The following is a 23451-nucleotide window of genomic DNA, read 5'->3' on the forward strand; positions in this document are numbered from 1 at the left end:
CTAGGTTGAACTAGATCTACACTGAGGAAGGACATACTGTTCTCTACCTAGGAAGCAACTGAGCACGCTGGGGGAGAGAGGGCAGGACAGAAGGGATTGAGAAAGTTTCAGAAAGGAGGCTACAGCTCAAGCAGGAGACAGAAAACAGTTGCAAGGACTAAACACCCATCCAGGCCTTATTTTAGAAGCAACAACGTTTAAAATCATAGCACAAATAATTGCATATAAAAATTTATTGTCTTTTTTTTTTTTTTAAACACAGGCTTGAAATACATAGACAGCTAATTTAGTTAACGTTTGAGCAGTGATTTCTAGAAAATAGGTGATATCACAGAATGAAAGGTTGTACCACATTTTTTCCATCATAGCAAATCAGATTAATAGCCATGTGCATACAATAGAAAGAGAATCATTTCTACAGATGCTCTCAGATGGTGTTTGGAAGCTTACCTTCAAAGATCTTATGCTTTTTAGTGAGATCATAGGTACAGGTTAAGAATACATTCATAGAATCAGCCCTTAAGTATAGAGAGAGTTAAAAATCCAGGCCTTGTTCTCATGATTGCTCCACCTATTGAATAGATCTATACAAGAATATTGCCATTTTTATTCATTGTGTTTGTATCTATAGCTATTATCTAGTACAAAATTAAGTAAAAAACATTCTTTCCAAGTGAAGCTGGAAAGAGCAAATTTTCACCAGTATTTGCCAGGACACTTTCTATCTTATTTGAGAGCCAAAGACCTCAAAGACAGCAAGAGCTCTTCATTGATCACTGAACTCAAATCTGTTTGCTCATGTAGTCCTTGACCCAGTTACTTATGTATGTGCCTAGTATTAAGAATAGAACTTGTCTCAATGAAGTTCTTGGGATTATTCATACCATTAAGAACTAGGCATATACTTTAAATGTGCTTAAATATCTTGCTAAATTGAATGCTAACAGTCTTCAGGAAGAAAAACTGCAATAAAAATATTGTATCAGAAGCGACTTTTGGCTTAATGAGATGGCACTCTTCCAGTGGAGTAACTATACACTGAGATATGGAAAGCTAATTACTTTGATTTAAGCTTTTGACATACAATGCTGTCTAAAACCAGTGCGCTGTACCTTCCGGAGAAGTCTTTAAACTACAGTGATACAACCAAAACCAAACACATAAACATTACAGGTGAAAAATACTTTCCATTTTTAAAGTGCAGATTTTCATTTACAGCATAAGTGACAACATTCCAAAGCAAGCACTTCCAGACAACAATAGCCTATTCCTTTCATACATACTCATTCTTATGTTGCTCCAGTGCTGTATTTTCAAATACTAAACAGACAGGGTTGAAACTATAGTAGCTAAATGGTTACACTTCTTTCAAAATTTAAAGAGAATGCTGCCTAAAATAGTTTAAAATTACTTTCAATCAGTAACACAAGTACTTTTAGCGATTTTACAAAACTCTATAACCACAATTACTACAACCTGTTTGTAAAACACAGAGTGCAAATCAGATAACCACTTTATTTTAGAATCCATTTAATAAGATATTCTGACATGGAAAAGGGCAGAAAATTTCAGAGTGGGGAAATATTTTTGCAAAAGTTGTAATTTTTTAAACTTAAATGCATTTTTTATAATAATGAAATCCATAGTTTTAAAAAGCATAGCTTCTTAAAATAAGGTGTTTATGGCTGTTAACTTTGAAGGAAGACCTCAGATATTTTACCTTTTACTTTCTGCACAATGTTTCCATGTTGCTTCTAACCAATTTTAGGGATAAAATTGCATACTAAAGGTCAAATGTAACAAATCCTGTCATTATCAAGATAGCATTCGTGGTTTCTTCAACTGTGAGGATGCCTGCTTCACCAACTTTTGTTGTTTTCTTGTTGCCTGGGCTTCCTGAATGGCACAACAAATCCTCTGTAAAGCAACATATTGAAAGAAAGACAATTAAAGCAGACAATCTGCACTTTTCTTCTTCAAATAAAAAATACTAAATAAATACATTCTGTAAATAAATATATTCCACAAATAAAAATACTAAAAATAGCTAATTCCACAAACATTAAAACCAACACACTCACTGGCTAGTTTAAGTTAGATACATAGCTTCTGATCCACATGCATAATATTCAACCCAGAAAAAAGCATCAGTGATATTATCAATCTACTCTGATTTTTTGAGTAGCAATATTAATGATGTTATTTACACTTAGCTAGATAAACTGTCCTCAGGCAGCACCCCAATAAAAGTGATCTAATCTTAAACAGATAAGCAAATGACCTTTTTCCAATACTACGCTCTGGAGGCTTTCAAAGTCAAGCCATTTACAGATCCAGCATGAAACTCATGTCCAGTCAGCCTACACAGCTGGGAGCTACAGCCTGTACTATTAACACACATAAACAGTACATCAGCAGTTAGCATTTACATAGCTACTTCATATAAATAATATTCCCTAATACAAATGTAAGGATGCATTCCTCCTGCCTTTGATAAATTTTCAATATTATGGCATCAAAGGTCTCTTAAATATACTGATCAAATACTGCAACATACTAGATCCATTAATCAGTATGTGTCAACTCCTGACATCCTGTTTCTGTTGCTACACATCATTTTTAGTGAAAGCTTAAATGCTGTAAGAATAAGGTCTTCTGTAGTATCAGATAGATGAAATTAAGCCATTTTTTCCTCTTGTAAAATGGATAGGAAAGTACTGAGAGCCTACAACTACTACATTCAGTCTGAAGAATAGGACTATGTTCAGGTCAAACAACCAGGAGGTTTGCATTATCATCATCTGGAAATACAGAAAAATCATTCACAATAATTAATAGAAGATATAAATGTCAGCAGACACTTTTGAAAATATTTACAAGGAAAAGCACTCTCAAACTGGATAGTTAGTTGAAATCCACAAAAGGATAAATTAAAATAGAACCTAAGAATAATTCTAAAGTGAGAAACAACTTAACTGAACCAAGCAGTGCAACTAAGCCAGTCATTTTTATTTAATTCCTGAACTCAAACAATCTAATAGTTAAAATAAAAAACTCAGGTCTCAACTGTCTAACATTAAACATATTGTACATCCTGCATAAAATGTACATACATAACATTAACATAGCGATATATCTCCAGTCTGAGAAAATTAGTGTCAATGTGATATGCATAAATGCCGGGGAGGGGGGGGGGGCAGCAAGGGGGCAGGGAACCAACAAAATATACTGGGGTAAGCTTGGATGGTCACTGATTTTACCTGAGTAATTCCAGCATTTAGTGAAAGCCGAGGGTTTGAAATGCTTGTAAGGGCTTTTTTTAATCCATGATTTCAATAAAAGTAAAACTCATTTATACAACAATCAATATTAAAGAATAAGTTAAGCTGGATGGGCAATGTGCATCAGGTGTACTTGAAGTATTTAAAACATTTATGGATTTCAGGTAACTCATGAATGCTTGAGAAAGATTCAGAGGACTAAAAGAAGGACCATATTTCAGGCACATACAGAGGGCACAACAGAAGCCTTCACAGAAGTGGCAATTATTTGTGAAGCATACTTTTTATGTGTCTTTCTATCAAATTGGTATATTTTTACAAGTAGGATCTAGGCAAAGAAGTGAGATGGCAAAATGAAGAGTAATAGTGATAAGAAACAGAAACCCACAGAAGGTAATTGGGTAGTGTTGCACTTCAGGACAGAAAAATTTATTTTCAATGTCTACATACCAGCATAAACACTAGTAAAGGAACATGCAGTTAAGCAATAACAGAAAAAAGACAATTAAACACAAGGAAATATCCTTCTAGTGTGGCCTGTGTGTTTTGTACAATGTTCCAGCTTTGGCCATGACACTAAACAGACAAACTAAAAGGATTTAAAGTTGTTAACCAAAAGTGTGATTTGGAAGACATGATGCAAGAAAAAGCAGAAGGAACTTTTTCTTTAGATAAGAGACAGTAAAGAAACAATATAGACTCTTCCAATAGATAAAGTGCTTCAAAATGATAGCAATTCTTTTTTCCTTCTTGGTCTAACTCCTTCTTTCAGATGGCTCTATCAATTTAATAGAAGCAATTGGGCCCCTATTCTGATTCTAGCTGCTGACCTGCCATTTACTGAAGCTACAATTTCAAGTTTCCTTCCAAGATGCTGTGGATCTAACTGATTTAACTTCTGGTATCAGGTAGAACTCCTCCTCTCTCATCATCTGATACAAAACTACAGTTAAGACACATGATTTCCTAGGTAAATCTTTCTACTGTTGACATACCCTGGAATTCATACAAATTGTTAGTTCAGCTTATGTGAGTCAGCTACGAGACCCACCCACCCACAGAACAAAAGCACCCAAAATAAATCAGTCTCTCCAGCATCAATATGAACAAACATTTAGAGATAAATGGTAGAAAACCCAGGTGTGAGGAGGGTGGAGGCTGGGAGTTGTGAGGAATCTAAGTAAGCCTTTTCATACAAGGTACACTTACTGGGTTGGTCCAGTGATCTTGAAATAATGAAGAGCTAGCAGAATTCAGAGGTATGTTGAATCCTAGAGACCATAATGAACTTTACCTAGTACTTGAGGTATCACCAAGCTGCTTTCCATGATTTACCTGAAGTCATGGCTAACTGGGGAGGTCCCATTGGACCGGAAGGTGGCAAATGTAACACCCATCTACAAGAGAGGCGGGAAGAAGGATCCAGGAAACTATAGACCTGTCAGCCTGACCTCAGTACCAGGGAAGGTTATGGAGCAGGTCATCCTGAGTGCCATTAGAAGTCATATAATGGACAACCAGGGGATCAAGTCTAGTCAGCATGGGTTTATGAAAGGCAGGTCCTGCCTGACAAACCTAATCTCCTTCTATGACAAGATGACCCAACTTTTGGACAGGGGAAAAGCTGTCTACCTGGATTGTTGAAAAACATTCGTCAGAGTTCCTCACAGAATTCTCACAGAAAAAACTGGCTGCTCATGGCCTGGATGAGCATACGGTCTGCTGGATCAAGTACTGGCTGGATGGACGGTCCCAGAGAGTGATGGTCAATGGGGTTAAATCCAGCTGGCAGCCAGTCACAAGTGGTGTTCCTCAGGGCTCAGTGCTGGGACCATATCTGTTTAACATCTTTATTGATGGTCTTCGTAAGGACATAGAGTGTATCATCAGTAAATTTGCAGATGACACCAAGTGAAGCAGGAGTGTTGATCTGCATGAGGATAGGGAGGCTCTACAAAGAGACTTGGATAGATTGAATTGGTGGCCAATGTCAACGGGATGAGCTTCAACAAGGCCAAGTGCCAGGTCTTGCACTTGGGCCACAACCACCCCATGCATGGCTACAGGCTGAAGAGCTGTCTGGAAGAAAGGATCTGGGGGTTCTAATTGACAAGCAGCTGAACATGAGCCAGCAGTGTGCCCGGGTAGCCAAGAAAGCCAATGGCATCCTGGCTTGTATTAGGAATAGTGTGACCAGCAGAAGTAGGGAGGTGATAGCCCCCCTGTACTCTGCACTGGTGAGGCCACACCTGGAGTATTGTGTCCAGTTTTGGGCACCTCAATATGAGAGAGAGATCGAGGTGCTGGAGCAAGTGTGGAGGAGGGCAACGAAGCTGGTGAAGGGTGTGGACAATAAATCCTATGAGGAGCGACTGAAGGAGCTGGGTCTGTTCAGTTTGAGGAAGAGAAGGCTGAGGGGAGAGAGACCTCATCACTCTCCACAACTACCTGAAAGGACATTGTAGAGAGGTCAGTGTTGGTCTCTTCTCACAGGTGATTAGTGAGAGAACAAGGGGGAACGGCTTTAAACTGCAACAGGGGAGGTTCAGACTGGACATTAGGAAAAAAATTTTCACAGAAAGAGTGGTCAGACAGTGGAATAGGCTGCCCAGGGAGGTGGTGGAGTCACCATCCCTGGATGTGTTTAAGGGTCGTTTAGATGAGATGCTGGGGGATATGGTGTAGGGGACAACTTTGTAGAGTAGGGTTGGTAGTTGGACTTGATCCCAAGGGTCTTTTCCAACCTGAATGATTCTGTGATTCTGTGAATTATTTTCCATTTAGAAAGTTTTAATATACAAGACAATGCAACTTCAACCTTAAATTATTATTGCATATAGTCTCCTGAATGCTTTAAACTATCTTGTTTCATCATTCTCCTGGTTAAACTCATTTTTCAACATGAAAGTATGGTAAACAGTCCTCAGGCACAGCAGCCTATTCTATAATGGTCTCTGAACATTATCAGCTTTTTTATATTCTGAGTTTCAACAACTGTTAAGAGTAGCGTAAAGAAAGGAGTTGATAGGAAAAAACATAGACAAAAAAAGACTATACCCTTGCTGTAGTTTCATCCTGAAGCTGAACTGTCTTTATGCATTCATGACCTGTATTGTCCTTCCTTTGGAACATCCTTTGATCCTGTTGCAGAGGGGAACAAAAATGTACTTCAGGTGACTCACAAAACAAGAATGCAGAATCTGGTACTTCAGTGGCTTCAATGTCAACTTTAGGCTACATTTCACTGTGGCTTCTGTCCAACCCAACTCACACTTTCAAGAAATCTTAAGTAAATCCTCTCTCATAGTCCCACAGTTAGCAGTTAGAACTATAAATAAGTTAAGAGCATGTTTGGACCTCTAAACAGTGTTAAATAAAAAAAGTTTACATGCTTTTCTTACCAAAACCGTTATTTTTAAAACATTTGCTTCATAGGAGGGACAGCGTGTAAAGTCTTCAAATAAGTAATCCCACTCTGTTGTTAAATGGCCTAAGATTTCCACTTCTTTTACATATATGACTCTCCTGTTCAGAAGAAAAAAGTTAATACTTGGTTTCTCCCTGGGACTAGAACCTTGCCAGAAAAACAAAACAAAATGAAGAAAATCTGTTCGAGAAGGCATGTTCTATGTGGATAAAAGTATCCAGTCAGTCACAATGGAGCCATATTTCCTTAATATGTATTCTGAGATAATCACTTTGTCCTTAGGACTCATAGATGATCTATGATATCACATAGTATCTGCAAGCCAACTGAATCAAAACCCACCCAGTCCTCCAAATCAAAACATTTTACTAGAATTAGATACCAGAGGGTCATCAGTTAATTCAAACCAGCTCCTCAAAGCCAGCCTCTACCAGATGAAGGCAGTCAAACAGCTACATACTACCTACACAGTGACACAACTACTACCAGACTGATAGATGATCAGTTGCTACTGTTTACAGTTGCTAGCTAGCTGCCCCTTCAATTACTTCAGAGCTCCAATGTCAGCTAGCACACTAAGACAAAAACAGATGGCAGTTTTGAATGGAGTTAAACTATAACTTTTATGCATGTGGAGAAGAACTGAGTTAAGGAGAGAAGTGCAAATTTATCTGAAGCTGCAAAGGGCTTTGTCAGTATCTTGAAAAAGCTTGTTCAGCCACAGCATGAGCAATGTAGCCATTGCAGAACAATGTGCTAGTCATTATAAAACAAACATGGTAGGATGCCTCCTGTAGGCTCATTATGGATGAGCCTATCTCATACTCTCAGGCAAGGTGGAAGCTGGTGGAATTTGGGATGTGGAGATCATAATCCATGCGTTCCTTTGCATGATCTAAAGGTATTTAGAAAGTTTTGCATCCTCAAACTGCATAACCAAGACTAGTAACATTCTGAATTCTAAAAATTGTCTGATGTGTTAAATACTAATTTTCATTCTTGCACACAAATTTAGGACTCCATTTACAGTATCCTTTAATTAACAAGACTGTAAACATGTGCATTATCAAAAAATTGGTTTGACTGCAAACATTTATCACAAGCTAATTTGAAAAATTAGAAACAATAATATTTCCCTCCAGTATGAAAGGGTCACTGACAGAGTAAACTGTCTTCTTAAATCAGTATCTAGTATTGACATACATTATTACCATATCCCATTTTCCATAAAGAAAACAAATTATAAAAGAATCACGAAGATACCGGATAAGGAAAATACATATGCAGAGACTAGCAATCAGTTTAGACATAGCCCAGACGTCTAATCCCCAAGTTGAAACAAAGACGAGCCCTTAGAAAGCCTTCAAAACTTCATACCTATTGGTAATAATAAGGTTTGCTCTTCTGCCTCTTGGAAGGGCACAGTGGTATCGATAGCTCTCTTTTTCCAGCCTTCTGATGTGCAATTTCTGAAAAATGAATAGAAAATTATTTTGGGGCTGTAAAAAGAAAACTCAAAGCCGTGTTTTCAATTCAAAAGCCTTTTAAAAAGTTACCTCATTGAACTGGTTCTTTAAAGGCAGGCTCTCACAGTGTTCTCACTCCTGAAGCTGAGTCACTGAAAGATCTGATCCATTCCACTCAAAGGTGGAACACTGACACTGCAGTATCAGATTATTTCTTCACCTTTCATTTCCTTTCTGTGCTAGTAATTGTTTAGTAACGTTCATTCTGTTACACCCCATGCTGCAGACTGATTCGAGTGAAAATCCTGCAACAGTACTTTTAAAAGCCTGCAGCACATGACCCAGACACTTAGAAATAAACTATCAAGTTACAAATGCTCAACGCACCTCAAGATCAGGCTTCTGAAGCATTGAACGGACATGCCTATTCAACATCCAAAATAAGAAGGTACATGAAAGTGTAGATCAAATTACTCATTGCGTTTCTGTTAGACAACTGCAACTCAAGTGACGAACTATGAATACAGAGGCTAAGGTTTCAAAATAAAGTACTGAATGCTTCCTAGCTATTTTTTTTTTTTCAATCCTTCATTAATTTTTCAATTACTTATTTTTCAGATTTCCTATTCTGTTTAGCTGAAGTATAATATCTTCTACAGCATGTCACCAGGTTTACACCACATTTACAATATTCCATCAACAACAAAGAGCAGCACAGAAGACATCAGAGTCATCCTTAAATCAAGCTCACAATAACACTGGCTTAAAGGCAACAAGAATCACAGAGGGAAATGGATACACATCAAAACGTGTAGAAAAAGATAAAGTGGTGAAATGAATCATGCACTAACAATGGGAACCTAATATCAAACTGGGTATGAGAATAAATCTGTGCCAACTACTGTTTCTCCTGGTATGAATTTGTCAGAGAGCAGGCAATCTGTTTCTGTCCACCCTACTTTGACTCCTGCTTGATTAACTAATATAACACATTAACTACATGTTACAGGTGAAAGTACTTAGGTTACTAGTTTGAATGGCTGTTAGTTTTCAAGACAGAAGTGGTTTACTGGAATTAAAGACATGTTTTCTGTTATAATCTTCTATATATTTAGTAGCTGTAACATTGCTAGAATTCATGTTCTGACTGTAATTGTCATGTACATGGTATGTATGTAATTGTTACTGAAGAACCTTATCTGTACACAGGTTGTATTACATGCAGAGACCATGAATTGTCTGGGTAGCAAATATACCACAGTACAGTGTCATATCACACACATCTTATCTAAAATCAATGGCCAGTAGAACACTTCAATGGGAAGCCCCTAAAATAACCTTGCTTACCATTCTCTTTGTGGAAGCCATATATTGTTACATTTAAAGATGGAAACTCTTAGCATGAAAAAACTGAAACAGCATGTACACATCATGTTTAAAGCTAGTTCTGCATTTATTTTGGACTGCAAAGCTAAGTATAGTTTTAATATGTAACACATACATGCCTATACTTCAATCATCTCATGTCTCTGAATCTACAAATCAAAGTGCCACTGATGTTGGAATTCTGTGAAGTTACGAATAAGCAGCTAGGCAGTGTTTAGAAGCCAGCAATACTGGTAATAGTAGAGCAGTTCTATTATATAGTCTCAACCTTGGAAAAAAGTGACAGAAAAAGGATGTGCGCACCAAGGACTTTGCTCCAAGACTCTAGCCCAGCTAAAACATCTGGACTCCATTTGTACTCAAGGAACTTCTAACACACACAGGGCTCCAGCACAACAGTCACAAAAGCCTGGTCAGGGTCACTAACCTAATTATGTTCTCTGACAACCATGAGCTCTTTATATTGAAGAATTACAATCGTCATCAATAGAGGATTTTACAGAAACTCAGGCACTACAGTCTTCCTAGGTCACAAGGTAAAATTTACCATTTATTGCTAAGATCAAGAGTTTTCAACTTCTACCACAGAGAAATCAACAGATACTGAAATTTAACCTACAGTACATGCATCTCAAACATTTACTCTACCCTCCACCAATAACAACATTAAATCAGTGCAAAAAATCTTGACACTTTCCACTTGTAAATAATGTTTAATTAGTAAAAATTAGCAAAGACAGTTATATAGACATGTCAATGCATGCTTTGTTCTCTCTAAGCCAATACAACAGCCTTTTTTATCATACAATCTGTTTTAACAGAAAATGTTAAGCTCCTGTATAGGAATGTGAAGAAACCTAAGGGAGAATGAAGGCCATACATGCTCTGCCTGGACACAGAATGCAGGCAGCTCAGATCAACATTTAGCAAGTGCCTGCAACTGGATGCCCCAAAATTGGTTTGATGCTCTTCACAGCAAAATAAGATGACCTTCAGTTCATTTTACAGCTGTTACTGTGGAATTCAGCCTCTGTATAACACTAAATTTCTCAAGTTGTTTCTGACAAACTAGAGAGAACAAATTAAGGAAAGAGGACTAAAAATTCAGTATGTTTTTAGTTATTTGTTGTAAAGATACCTTTTCTTCTGTATTTCCACAGCTGGATCTATAAAACTGGTAAGATGACAACAGAAGCTAAACTTGAGTCCATATTTATCTGTCTGTGAACAATCATGCAGGCTAAGAACTCTATATTGTTTAAGTAACTAAAATGGAAAGACCTTTTGTCAACTCAGCTTACAGCAGAATCAAAAAGCCTTCAACATTTGTTTATATTTGCATTTTATTTTCATATATTTAAAAGTTCAACAAATGTCTTAAAACATCATCATACATTGCAACTGACCCCAAAAATCCTTTAAACTCAAAGTGGATTAATATTCCAGAGTTTAAGTCAACAGCATAGCGTTTTCATGGATTTGCACCCTAGTGATGTGACGTTTTCGAAAAATATTTTACTTCACATTTTCCAGCAACCAAAAATATAGGAACCACTTCTTCTATAAAAAAATATCACTTTCTGACCATCTTAAAAATTTCTGAAACTGTAAAACATACATGAAAGGAAAAAAAAAAAGCCAGAAACACTGCTTATCTCAAAGTCTCTTCAAAACATCAGAAGAAAGATGGCAGCATATGACTAAAATCAAAATATGAACTCACATTTTATACCTGAACCATAGCTATTCTAAAAACAAGTAAAAAGTAAAGAAATACAAAACCCACTGCCATGTAAGATTGCAATTCAAAGGCTGCAAATCCATCTTCTGAATCCTTTTGGTGGATATGCAGAAATGAGACGTGCCACATACTTAAACAGATTTATTCATAAGTATGCTCCTCTATTTAAACTCAAAGCTTTGGAGAGAAAGCCTGTTTCTCATAACTTCAGAAACAATCCTGATAGTATTTTTAGATTTTACATGCAATATGTTATTAAAGTAAGATTTCCCACTGAGCTCTGTGCCTAAGAGATGCCATATTTCTCAGAGCTATTCTCAATACACCTGATCAACGTCAGCACAATGGTGGTGGCATTATGTAAAAAGGGGGTTACACTTGATGCAAATTACTCCATGATCTGTACCCTCTTAAAATTCAGGCTTTATCAAAAGCTTTTATTTTTTGAGAATACTAGAGCACTTTAAATAAGTTCAACTCATTCTTATTTTACATGGAAATGAAAGAGCCAGTGCAAATTTACAAAGCAGAACAGCGACTCAACCAGAAATAGAATCTGCAGTTTCTTGAAACCTAGCACAGTATTCTCTCTGCTACACAACACTGTCTCACCACCCTGTCTCAATTATTCATGAAGTGTTCTGCATTCTTTATAAAGCTCCATGCTTTAACTGGGAAATGAAACAAAGTAACACCACAGACATTGAATAATGTATGAATTGCATCATGTCAGACCCTAAGTGCTGGGGTTAGGAGACAGTCTCCTTACCAGATCAGGCACTAATACCTGCATATTAAAAGGCAAAGACTAACAAAGCCAAAGGCATTCATTACCTGTTCTAGCAAACCTCATCAACTGCAAACACTCCTTACGCAAAGATTAAAACTCATGAGAACTTCTTCCTTGAAAAACAATTCTGCTTCAGTTGCCCTGTTTGTTCTTTGATTTCTCCAGCTATACAGCTTGTGCATTTATGTTTAACGAAAGACGTTCTATACTACTGAGCCTCACTGCATGAGCTAGAGACATGGCCTGCAAGACATCAAATCTGACTTTCCAGGTTTTGAATTGACTGAGCATGAAATAAGCATTCTCATGAAATTATAAACATTTTCACAGAAGAATTCAATACCACTATTTTCAATTTTGCACAAGTATCAAAATGTTGTGCTCTCCCTTAATCCATAGTCTTAGCTCTAAGAGAAAGCTAATAAATGAACACAGCATCTACCCTACCATGATTTTTTTTTTCCAAGTGCCTTCTGTTGTTGACATTTTTAAGGAGCTAAACATCCTTGGAAAAACAAATACACAGGAAACAAACCCTCCCTGTCTCTCTCATCTCATTCATGTAATCTTACTGAAGATGGTAATTCAAGTTTGTTTATTAGCCTGGACACCATGAAACACTGCCTTATTCAACTGCTACACAGAAAGGATATTGAATGAAGGGGAGAGGACATGTTAAATGCAATCATGCCCTTAATCTAAATACTTAAAGCAAATAAAAGACCATGACAGAAATACAGAAGAAATATGGAAAATGTTTACTCCGTTATTCCAGTTCCTGCTGCGTATGCCAGGAGAGAAAGAGAAAGAAGAGAAACATTAGAAATAGAATAGGAAATAAGGATTAAAAGGAAGTAGCAATATTCCAAGTTTTGGTCTTAAAATGTTAATGTAGATAATTATTTTACTCCAACTTTTTAGGAACAAAATAAGCTTTTAACGTAAGTTTTAAGAATGTGAAGGCTGAATTACATGTTAACTGAATTCCAGTTATCTACAACTTGAAAACAACTGTTATTCACCCTCTACATGTTAGTGACATCCTGATGTAGAAGCAGTCTAAATGCTCACACACGTGAGCTATGACCTACTGCTATTAAGAACAACACAAGGAAATATCAAGAGGTGGTATTCTGAGAATTCATGCAGTTTTTTCAACTGCTGATACCACACCAAAAAAAAAAAAAAAAAAAAAAAGCAATTTCAGTAGTTGTATTATATGCCAAAAAATTCTATCTCTATTCATCCTATTTAAAAGTTGCTTAGTTTGTAAACCAGCCTCAGCTTTGCTTTTAAGCAAAACACTAGAAATGAGTATCAAAATGTTTTTGATTCCACATACCCAAATCTTAATCCTACTAATTTCTTAATCCTACCACATCCTTCCAGAGCATAAGAGAAGCAATTACAGAACATAACATGCAGAAGATCATTTAACAGCAATGCTGCAGATTTCTTGTCACATTCGGCTTACTCCAAGCAGTGGGTCTTCTCTGCTATACAGGCTTGCCTTATGAAACGGGCTTGGGCAAATTTTTACTACAGAAAGTGACTGCCACAGATCCCAGACAGCTTTTCTGTAACATAATCCTTTATGGAACCCTGTAGGTTAGAGAATTTTAACTTTATTTACAATGCAAGCCATACCTCAAATAAATCATAGCCCTCAGCTTCCACCCTATCATACGGCCGGATGATGCCATCTTCATGAATGAAGCGTGGAGGACGGAGATTGGATACCTCTTCAGTTGATTCTGCCACCCTGCCAGAGAGAGTGGAACAGTATTCTGGTAAACTTGCTACCATGCTGAGTTTCACCAGTGTATCTTTAAAAAGTCACCCTTTCACTTGCCACATATCCCACTTACACTTCCTGGGTACGCTACAGATGTAAATAGTAAAGACAAACATCTAGCAATAAATCCAAAGTAACATTAGCCAATTAGCTTCAGAATACCTTGGAGAAGTTTACACCCAACCATAGATAATTTACTAAGGGTTCTCATATGTTTATTAACACACTCTGCAAAAGTCTCCTTAAAACACAAGAAGCCCTGATGCACACTGCTAACCAAACTTCAAACCGGCAAGTTTTTCTCCAAAAAAGTCTATGTTTTTTTACAGTAAGTTTAAGTGACATTTAGATATTTGCATTCAGCAGTACACAAACCTACCATAAAAATAAATCTTACACAAGATCTTTTAATTACTTCCTGATCAGAGGATGGAGTGAAAGCAGAAAATGGACTAGTTACTACCTACCTGAACTACACCACTGCATATACCCTAAAGCAGCAATTTCCAGAGATCATCATAAAATATATTCATTACTAGACAGCTCTCAATGCCATATAGCTTACCACACGCTGTATTTAACACAAATAATTGTATGTCACTACTGGACCACTTTACCACCTTGTATCCAACATATGGAGAGTACTTCAAAACTCCCTCTTGACATTTTACCTTTGAATTCCCTGGAAGGTACTGCTTGCCATATCTACAATGCCGCCTGTTGGGCGGGCTACTGCTCCTACAAGCCCCTTCCCAATTCCTTTAAAGAATCCAGCTGCGCCTTCTTTTTTAGCCCCTTTAAAAGAAAGGAAACAGAAAAAGAAATAGTTTTAATGACCTACTTGAAGACATGAACCACAGAATTAAACCATTACTGCTCCAGGCTGCACTAGAACTATTTTGTAGTAACAGCCCACAGCAACTGATTACACACAATCCACTTAAAAGGTTCTCTATGAAGTCACACATTGCTTCCTTGTCTGTTCAGACTTGTTGCTGTTCACTTAACACCTTACCAGCCTCCAAAGCCAGCCTAAGTGAGATGTTAACTAGATTCTCCTTCTCACACTTTCAGTATGGAATGTAGACCAATATATCAGTATTTATAGCTTAACTGTAATAACAAAATAATCTGAAGACTAAGACGCACAACTATAATGGAAGTTAACTATTTCTATCTCAAAATTACATGTTTCTGGTGATATATAACCATGGAAGAGCCAAGATGGTATTTAGAAAGCATGTGTGTCCATCCACCAATGAGAGAAGGACTATACCTCAAAGTATTTGTCAATAACCTATAACACAGTAACAATTAACTTCCAACAATTAAATCTCTTTGACATGAATTTTAATAAAAGGCATTTTATCTTGGATTTTTTCATCACCTAGCATACTGATAAACATACTGATAAAGTGACAGTCTTCACGAAAACAAATACCAATCCTGGGCATAAAACCAATTTTGCTTTTTAAGATTTCTTCAACCTTTGAAGTGCCAAAAAACTTTCTCAATTGGTGCTTTGAAATTTGGCTTTCAAAAAAATTGGGTACTACAGCATGCCTAACATAATACATCACAAAGACAGCCATTCCTTAATTTGTAAAGGTGGTAAGCCTGTAACAGCTATAAACGTATTTGAGTAAACCATTGTATAAGGTCACATTTGAATTAGAAATATAAAAATAATCTTGCTATGCCTTAGCATCACCACATTTAGATTGATTTTTCTTAAAAATCACAAAATAAATTGTAAAGCATTGGGAAACCATTTAAGAACTGAAGTGCAACCTTAGTGCTCACCTTCTACAGGTTTAGTGATTATGCCCGTCACACCTCCAACAACACCCTAAAACAAACAAGACAATTAAGTTCCTATTTGGAAACAGGAATGATATAGTCCATCTGGGCAATCAGTTGTGTCTCACCCTTCATTTTGAAACTTTATAATGAAGTTCAGTATCTGAATCTCTGTTTGGCTGGGTTTTTTTGTTGTTTGGGGTGCTTTTTTGGTTTTTTTAGTCGGGTTGTTTTTTGGTGGTGGGGTTTTTGTACTGTAAATTTTAAAGAAAATTGTAACTGAGGGAAAGAAGAAAGGGGGAAAACGTAAAATAGCTAAAGAAATATTTATGCTGGCAGGAAGGACTAATAAATCTTTTGTACAGTAATCAGTCTTGTAATAATTAAGGCACTATTTCACGTTCACAACAAACAGGAAGCTGCCAGAATTCCCAGTCATGGGTGATACCAAATATTCAAGATAAATTAAAATGTAATAACTCTCTGGAAGACTTTAAAGGTCAATCATTTTAAAGACAGTAAAGCTAAAAACCCATTAAGGTAAATTCCAAATTTTCAGTAAGCAGTATCATAAACAACTCAAAATTGTTTATTAGTTATAATTACTTAGAAATATGTTGACTGGTTTTATTTTGAATGTAAAGTGATAGAATTTACTAGAAGAATTAATTCGCATTCTCATAATACAGAGCTCTCAGTGATTGTTTAAATGACGTTTGTCTCATACTTAACAATAACTAGAAATAGGCATGATCTTTCAGCAACCAGAAAAGGTTCCCCATTTTAGATTACAAAAAAATAAAATACAGGGGTTGCAAAGCTTCTATTTCAGAAAAATCTCTCCAACCTAGTGTAGTATTTACTTTTATACACATCCTACTTGCTTTATGTTCACATTCTTAAGTCAAGAACACCTAGCATTGAGTATAAAGTAAAATAAGGGCCCAGTTACTTTAATTAGATAACAAATAGCTACTTATATTCAACAAATGTGTTAACTTATATAATTCACAGGAGAAACGGGTGTTACTTTCTACTCTCTTCCTTTCTAAAACCCTACCTTCATTGCTCAGGCTGGTCAGAAACACTACCTCAAACACTAAAGTAGATACACCATACTGAGTTTCCTATAAACCAACTGCTTGTTTGTCCCTTCTGTTTAGTTTACGAACCGATAAAGACATCAGAATTGCTTTCATATCATTTTCAAGCACGGGTTAACATTTGGCACATCATGCCCTCAACTTCAATTCATACCCGTAACAAGCCTTTTCCTCCTTTAGCCAGGCTGTCACCAAAGTCTTTTGGCTGCCGACCCATTTCTTCTCTCCGTTTCTGCTGAAATTCTTTATCCATAGTAATAGCAGCCAAGCCTTTTCCAACAGAACCGGTGATCCTAGACACCACCCCTGCTGCACCACCTGATGGAACAGGGCAGAAAGCAGAAGTCATCGTTCTTTCACAATTTAGCAGCAGACAACACACAAGAAGACACAAAGTTCATATCGACTTCCCTTCATATTCAGTTTAGATATTATGAATTTACACAGTGAATACCACATGTTGTCCATAAGAAGACTTCAGAATCTGGCCTGAAATCCATAAATACAGCAAAAGGTAACTCTTAAATCACTTCAATACATGTTATATAGTATATTGGATGGAATTATATTTTCTCTAATTACTGTAACACATAGCTAAATAAAAATCTAAGGTAACTGTAACCACAGCTAGTCTTAAGAACTCTTCTCAGGCTTCTCCAGACATTTTAGTACTGTTATAATCATTTTCCTTATTCATCCACAGCATGTTACAAATTCAGTTATACATGCAAGGTTTTGCAGTTTGCTTCTCAGTTTACAAAACAGACATCTAGATGGTCTCGAGGAAGATAGGTATGCATGATCTGTATCACAGATACTGGCATTAGTATCTGACAAACTTAAATACTTGTCAAAAAATAACCATGTAGATATTTTAAAAATATAACTTTCCCTTCAAAATAAGAAAAAAACCCTTAATGCAATCCACGAGTTAACCTGATTTAATAAAACAGTAACAATACAATACATACCCACTGTGTGTCCAAGAAGACTTTTAACACCGATTACAAAGCCTTCAGCAAATTCTTCAGGTCCTTGAACAGCACCCTAAAAATTAAGCTGACGGTGAATAGCAGAAAACTATACATTTATGCATTTGATTTAAGAAAAACTAGCAATTCCTTTACACTGATGAAAGTAAGGCCATTTGAATAAGCTATTTCATTAAAGTTAACATAAAAAATTACTGCTTTCTTAACTCTTTAGGATGTAGAGTACAGTCACAACAAAACTACAACACTACCAGTATATCCAATCAGCCTACTGTTCATACACAGTTGAAAAATTAGGAAGTCATACCTGGAATGGCTCATAGAAGAAAGCTTCAACTCCCTCAGACAAGCCTCTGATTAAGCCAAATGGATTTCCAAGAACGTCCAACCCAAGTACAAGAACATACATCTGTTTCAGGAGCTAAGTGATGAGGGGGGCAGGGAGCAAAAACAAAAGCAGTGTTACTAGCTGTTGTTACACACAGTTCTATGTTCGAAGCCAAGGCTGGTAAATTTTTTCATTTACTAAAGTAAGGTGTTAGAGCACTCAACTAAGTATTCCTACTAGAATGAAGGCAGGCTTAGGAAAAAGATGCAGTATGTGTATGGATAATTATTATAATGCTTTGGTGAAGAAAAATATGAATAAAAAGAAGCAATCACTTAAAATTCTTAAAACACACTTTCAGGACACTTTTGTATTTACATTTTCATAACATGCCGTCAGATTCCTACTTCAGTACCATGAAATAAAAAATTATTAGCTTTTAGAGATATTCACCTTTTCTTGCCTATTTTCTGCATTCTGTAACATACTCAAAATTTTACACAAAGACTTAGCTAAAATAAGCTTACTTGTTCACTATAATGTCTAACAACTCTCTTCATCAGCTGGTCTCTCTTGTAGAACTGATACTTAATTTCAAAGAAAGCAAGTCTGAAAGACAAGTAATCACATTAGTTATAGATACCCTTCCTCCCTCTAGATAGTTTATTTTTCCTTCAGACAATCCTGAAGCCCTATTCTCTTAAAAAAGAGCTCAAACCCCATCTCCCCTTCATTCCTCTCTTTCTCCATAGGCTGAATCATTTATACTAGAGTCAAAGTTTACCACAGACCCAATTACTAAATGTATAGTAGCTTTATTCAAAATAATTTAAAAAACCCCACAGAAAAACCTGAAGAAAACCCTTAAATTAGCTTACTTGAAAATAAGATCATCCACATCTGTTAGAGTAGCTCCAATACTCTTCAACAGCAAATTCAGAGAACGGATGGCGATCATTTCTTCTCCCTTATCTGATGCTTCTCCACCAGAAGCCAGAGACAGACTCAAATGTAACTGTCAAGACAGAATTAGTAGAACAAGACAAATCAAGACAAAAAAGACCACACCAGACAGGTTGTGTGGTACACATGTAAACAAATCAGTGGTGCAACAGTGCTAAGTGTATTTTTACTCACTTTGAGTAATTTCAAACAAGCATGCTTGAACGCACAATGGTATTACTTTGATAACATATGTCTTTATTTATATTTCAATACAGAGAACTGTCAATTTGCCCTAGTTTAACTTTTGTCATACTTACATCTGTAAACTTCTCTGTAAATAATGAGAGAAATAACATGTTAAATAGACGGAGCTTATTCCCACTTTAAATTTTAAATTCTGATTTACTTCACTAATTCCTGTATATTTTTGCAACTAGTCACACTTTTGGGGAAATGCATGAACCTTAGAGACCTGTCTTTAACGCTGTGAAATGGGATTGTTTAGGCTTGTTATGACACTTATTTTAAAAGAAATTCACACACTTTTCTTAAGGGTGGAAAGGGCAACAGAATACTATTTAAATTATTTTCCTTTTCCCTTGTTCGTCACCATAACCAATATTGCTCCCTTTTACTAGCTTAAAAGAGGGCGTAGCAGTTAGCCACTATGATCTGACTTCTTCAAGGTTCCCAATTTTAGTTTTTTTCTTTCTAAAGGCCCTACAGCCATTTTCATGGTCTTCCCACTAAACAGTGGTTTAGAATTTTGAAATGAGACACTGAAGTAAGGTAAAAAAAAACAGGAGAGAAAAAGAAGCCCCTTCCTGTACTTTGCAGGCAGCTTGTCTAAACAATTCAAATAAAGATGCAGAAACTTAAAATTATAACTGTTTCTTGATAACCTTTAACCAGACTAGCTAGAGATAATGTTAAAATATTACAATAGTGTCTCGTTCCTCTAGTATTTTCCTTGCCTTCACACTCTAAGTTTATAAGCACAATCATATCAGAAAAGATCTGAGAATCTGTGTGTACTCTAATAGATACCTAGTGAAGTTGAAAAAGTGTCAGAATTTAATCATCTGTATTGATTTTTATGTCTGCCTTTTATATGTCCAATGAAAAGTAAGTAATTTTCTTCCTCTAAATTCTTATTCATTCTGATAGCCTTAGGGAAGCATTCTGTTGATTCAGAATAACATGTAATTACAGATGATCTTTCTTCCCTTGCTCTGAAAAAATCTAACTGGTTCAAGAGAGACATGAAGGCAAGCCCATAAAAGTGTATTTTATTACAATTTATCATATGTTATTTGGATACCTTCAGGCCAGCATTTTATCTAGCTTTCTTCATTATTATACCCATTGACTCTTCCCACCTATCAATGGTTAAGAGTCTGTTTGTACTCATGGGCAACGAAAAGTTTTCCAACAAAGTATTAAGTTCTAGAGAACATTAAAAAATTCCCTTTAGGAAGACAGCATGAAGACCTCAATTACCCAGAAGGCTGATCTGAGGATGTATTAACCTTAAGGAATTAAGGGATCATTGATATCAAGTGTTTTAATAAACAAAAGTATCTCTATTACATACCTTAATTGGAGAAATATGGAAATGCTCAAAGAAGCTGAGCATTGACAGGTCTGTTAGGGAAGATTCCATTAGTTCAGTGTTAAGGGCATCCACATCTTGCTGAATTAATTTAGACTGGTTTTATTAAAAGAAAAAATATAACAGAAGTTTCTCATCAACATATATGTAATGTAATTAATGCTATATAAAAATATATGTAAAAGTATACACATAAACAGCAGAAATAATAATCATAGTCAAATGTTGAATACACAACACCTCCAAAACTGGAAACAGACTAATGACTTTTGTATGCTAGGTTATAACTGTAATAATGTATTTCTTTAATCCAGGGTTTAAAAATAAAAATAAAAAACAAAACTAAAAAACCACACACAGCAATTTCTGGGTGACTTTTCCATTTTATGCTATATCGCTTGATATTCCCTTAAATTTCTCAATCACTTAAGGTATCACTCCTAAATTAATTTAGAAATATTAATAAAATAACTAACTTCTTGAAGTTCTTTGGGTTTTTTTATTTCCTCACAAAATTAGAATTTTTACATAGTACATCTGAAGATATTTCTAAGAAAAAGAAACTTGTAAGAATGACTCTCCTATGCACACTAGAACCAAATGTGACCTTTGCAAACACTACCCACTTATATGACTTAGAGCCATGAAAATCTGTTCCTTGTGCTCTAAAGACACTGTAGAGCAACAATTAGAAGTCTACTCTATAAACCCTAACCTCACTTCATTTACCACTTAACACTTTGTAGCCACAGTTGAATCAGTTGTCACCAATTAATGAAACATTAAAAGATCAGAAAACAGTAACACATACTTAAATACCAGTTACTCAAACTTGTCAATTAGTAATGCTCACAACAAATGTTTAACAGAAATACCAGTGTTTCACTGAAAATTACCTTACCGTGTCCCTTTATTCACTGTTGTCAAATGCAATATTCACCCATTTCAACAGATCTTTTCAGAATATTGTGACACTGTTATGATAAAGTTTCTGTTCTGAAAAAAATCAGTTTCTCTCATACATTACCCTTTGTCTTTCAGCTTCTGGGTCTGTAGTTGGAGTGAAAAGTTCACTAAGTGCTCCTAAAAATCCTTGATCAATTTTCAATGCCATTTCCTGGATAAGAACCATGAAGTATCTAAAATAGTAAATATGAACAGTATATACCTGTAGAAGTTTAACTTAAATATCATGCTTAAACAATTTTTATGTAATGTATACTGAGACTTACAGTCTACGATATCAACTGTCTATTGACAGTTAGAAGGGCTTGCCAGCCTTACAAAGCTATACACTTACTGTAGACTATTCATATCTTAACATTTTCAACATTTACCTAAAAATATTAACCATCACCAAATGCTTCTTATAGACATACATTATGATTCCATGTGCTCCATGGATAACATCACCTAAACATCATATTTCTTCCTCTTATCCACAAGTCATATCGCTGAATATTTATTTTCTTAAAATTCACTACCCTCAAATATTATATCCACACTAGTTGGGTACAGATATTTGCATTAGAAACCATCAGTATAACGTTTTTGTCTTATTTTTAATACCAAAAAAAAAACCCAACACAGACATATTATCTAAAGAACATACATTTCATAGCAGAACATTAGTGACTGTATGAGCTGTTTCTTGTTAGAGCACCAAACCAACCCAACAGTGTACAGGAAACAGCATCTTTGATCCTGTAGTATAGGAAGGAAGTAATTCTGATTACTAGAGAATTTGCATAACAGTCCCTTGATGCGGTCAGTATTTATTTTCTGAAAGTAAGTTTAGTTTAAAATGATGGGGTTTTTGCTGGAGATGTTTAAAAACTCAATCCAAAGTCAAGAGTTGTTTGGATAGGAGACCATAAACCTTAAAACAAGGTTCACTTCTACAATGTGTTAAATCTCTAAAATTGTATTACAACACACTGTTGAACTCACTTGAATTGCAGTACTTTGCTGTATTCGTTGAATCTAGTGATGACGCTGATGTCAATGAAGGGTTTTGGTTCTAAATAGAAAAATAATATCTAAGTATATATAAAAAATAAATTGCCAAGTTACTACTCTCAATGCTGAGTAGATCTGGTATTACTAAAAGGCTTATCTTACCTGAATCCAAAGCAATTGACTTGGGAGGGGCTACAGGGTGAAATACAACAGGAAACATCGATCCTGGTAATTGATTATCAACCTAAAAAATTATTGCATAAGTACAGGAATATTTTAATGACATGATAATCAAAGATCATTTCCATTTTAGAAATCTTGGGAAACTGTTTACAGATTGTGTTCAACAAGAACATCATTCTTATTTTTGGGGGAAGGAGAAGAAAGGAAGAGGATTATTCTGACATGATTTTGTAATGTTACTTACCTATTTAATCATCGTTATTTTCCTCTAGTACTAAACTTCTCACTAGTATCTGCTCGAGCGCTCTACTGGTTAATTTAGGAACACTGTCAGTACTGACTGGAGTATGCTGATCAGGTCCAAGTGTTGCACATTAATTCGCTGTTAAGCTTACATGCAGATATATTATTGCATACTATTTTTGAATATTTAAATGTGACTTTTCTACTTTCCATGAGACAAGCAGTTTCTGCACTGAAGATCTCTGAACCTCTAGATATCTCTCTAGGATAATGTTACATGACTACACAAACTATGGTGAACAATTTTTGAAAAGGTTGAAGTTTCTGTTTGTTTTAAAGCACCAAAACACCTCTTTTTAGAAATAAGCTTTCCATCATAGCACCCTGCTTTACATTAACC

At 35.8% G+C, this 23451-nt stretch overlaps 1 protein-coding gene across 4 annotated transcripts in view; it reads right to left on the reverse strand.

The window, feature by feature from the left end:
* Window positions 1-215: 215 nt before the first annotated feature.
* Window positions 216-23451, reverse strand: part of VPS13C (vacuolar protein sorting 13 homolog C) — a 96580-nt gene continuing 73344 nt past the window's right edge. For 2 of the 4 annotated variants that reach the window (XM_074917496.1, XM_074917495.1), the window contains 16 exons: window positions 22788-22869; window positions 22617-22686; window positions 21694-21805; window positions 20649-20762; window positions 18988-19124; window positions 18637-18718; window positions 18089-18202; window positions 17761-17836; window positions 16944-17107; window positions 15690-15735; window positions 14558-14681; window positions 13739-13853; window positions 8086-8177; window positions 6683-6806; window positions 6339-6422; window positions 216-1917 (listed from right to left, as the gene is read on the reverse strand). In XM_074917496.1, coding sequence (XP_074773597.1) covers window positions 1816-1917; window positions 6339-6422; window positions 6683-6806; window positions 8086-8177; window positions 13739-13853; window positions 14558-14681; window positions 15690-15735; window positions 16944-17107; window positions 17761-17836; window positions 18089-18202; window positions 18637-18718; window positions 18988-19124; window positions 20649-20762; window positions 21694-21805; window positions 22617-22686; window positions 22788-22869 — 1638 coding nt within the window. In that variant the 3' untranslated portion in view covers window positions 216-1815. Of the gene's footprint in view, window positions 1918-6338; window positions 6423-6682; window positions 6807-8084; window positions 8178-8264; window positions 12873-13738; window positions 13854-14557; window positions 14682-15689; window positions 15736-16943; window positions 17108-17760; window positions 17837-18088; window positions 18203-18636; window positions 18719-18987; window positions 19125-20648; window positions 20763-21693; window positions 21806-22616; window positions 22687-22787; window positions 22870-23451 lie in introns of those variants that run through there. The other 2 variants (XR_012634492.1, XR_012634491.1) reach the window with 2 other exon arrangements.

Source organism: Athene noctua, chromosome 13 (genome assembly GCF_965140245.1).
Source record: "Athene noctua chromosome 13, bAthNoc1.hap1.1, whole genome shotgun sequence".
NCBI lineage: Eukaryota > Metazoa > Chordata > Aves > Strigiformes > Strigidae > Athene > Athene noctua.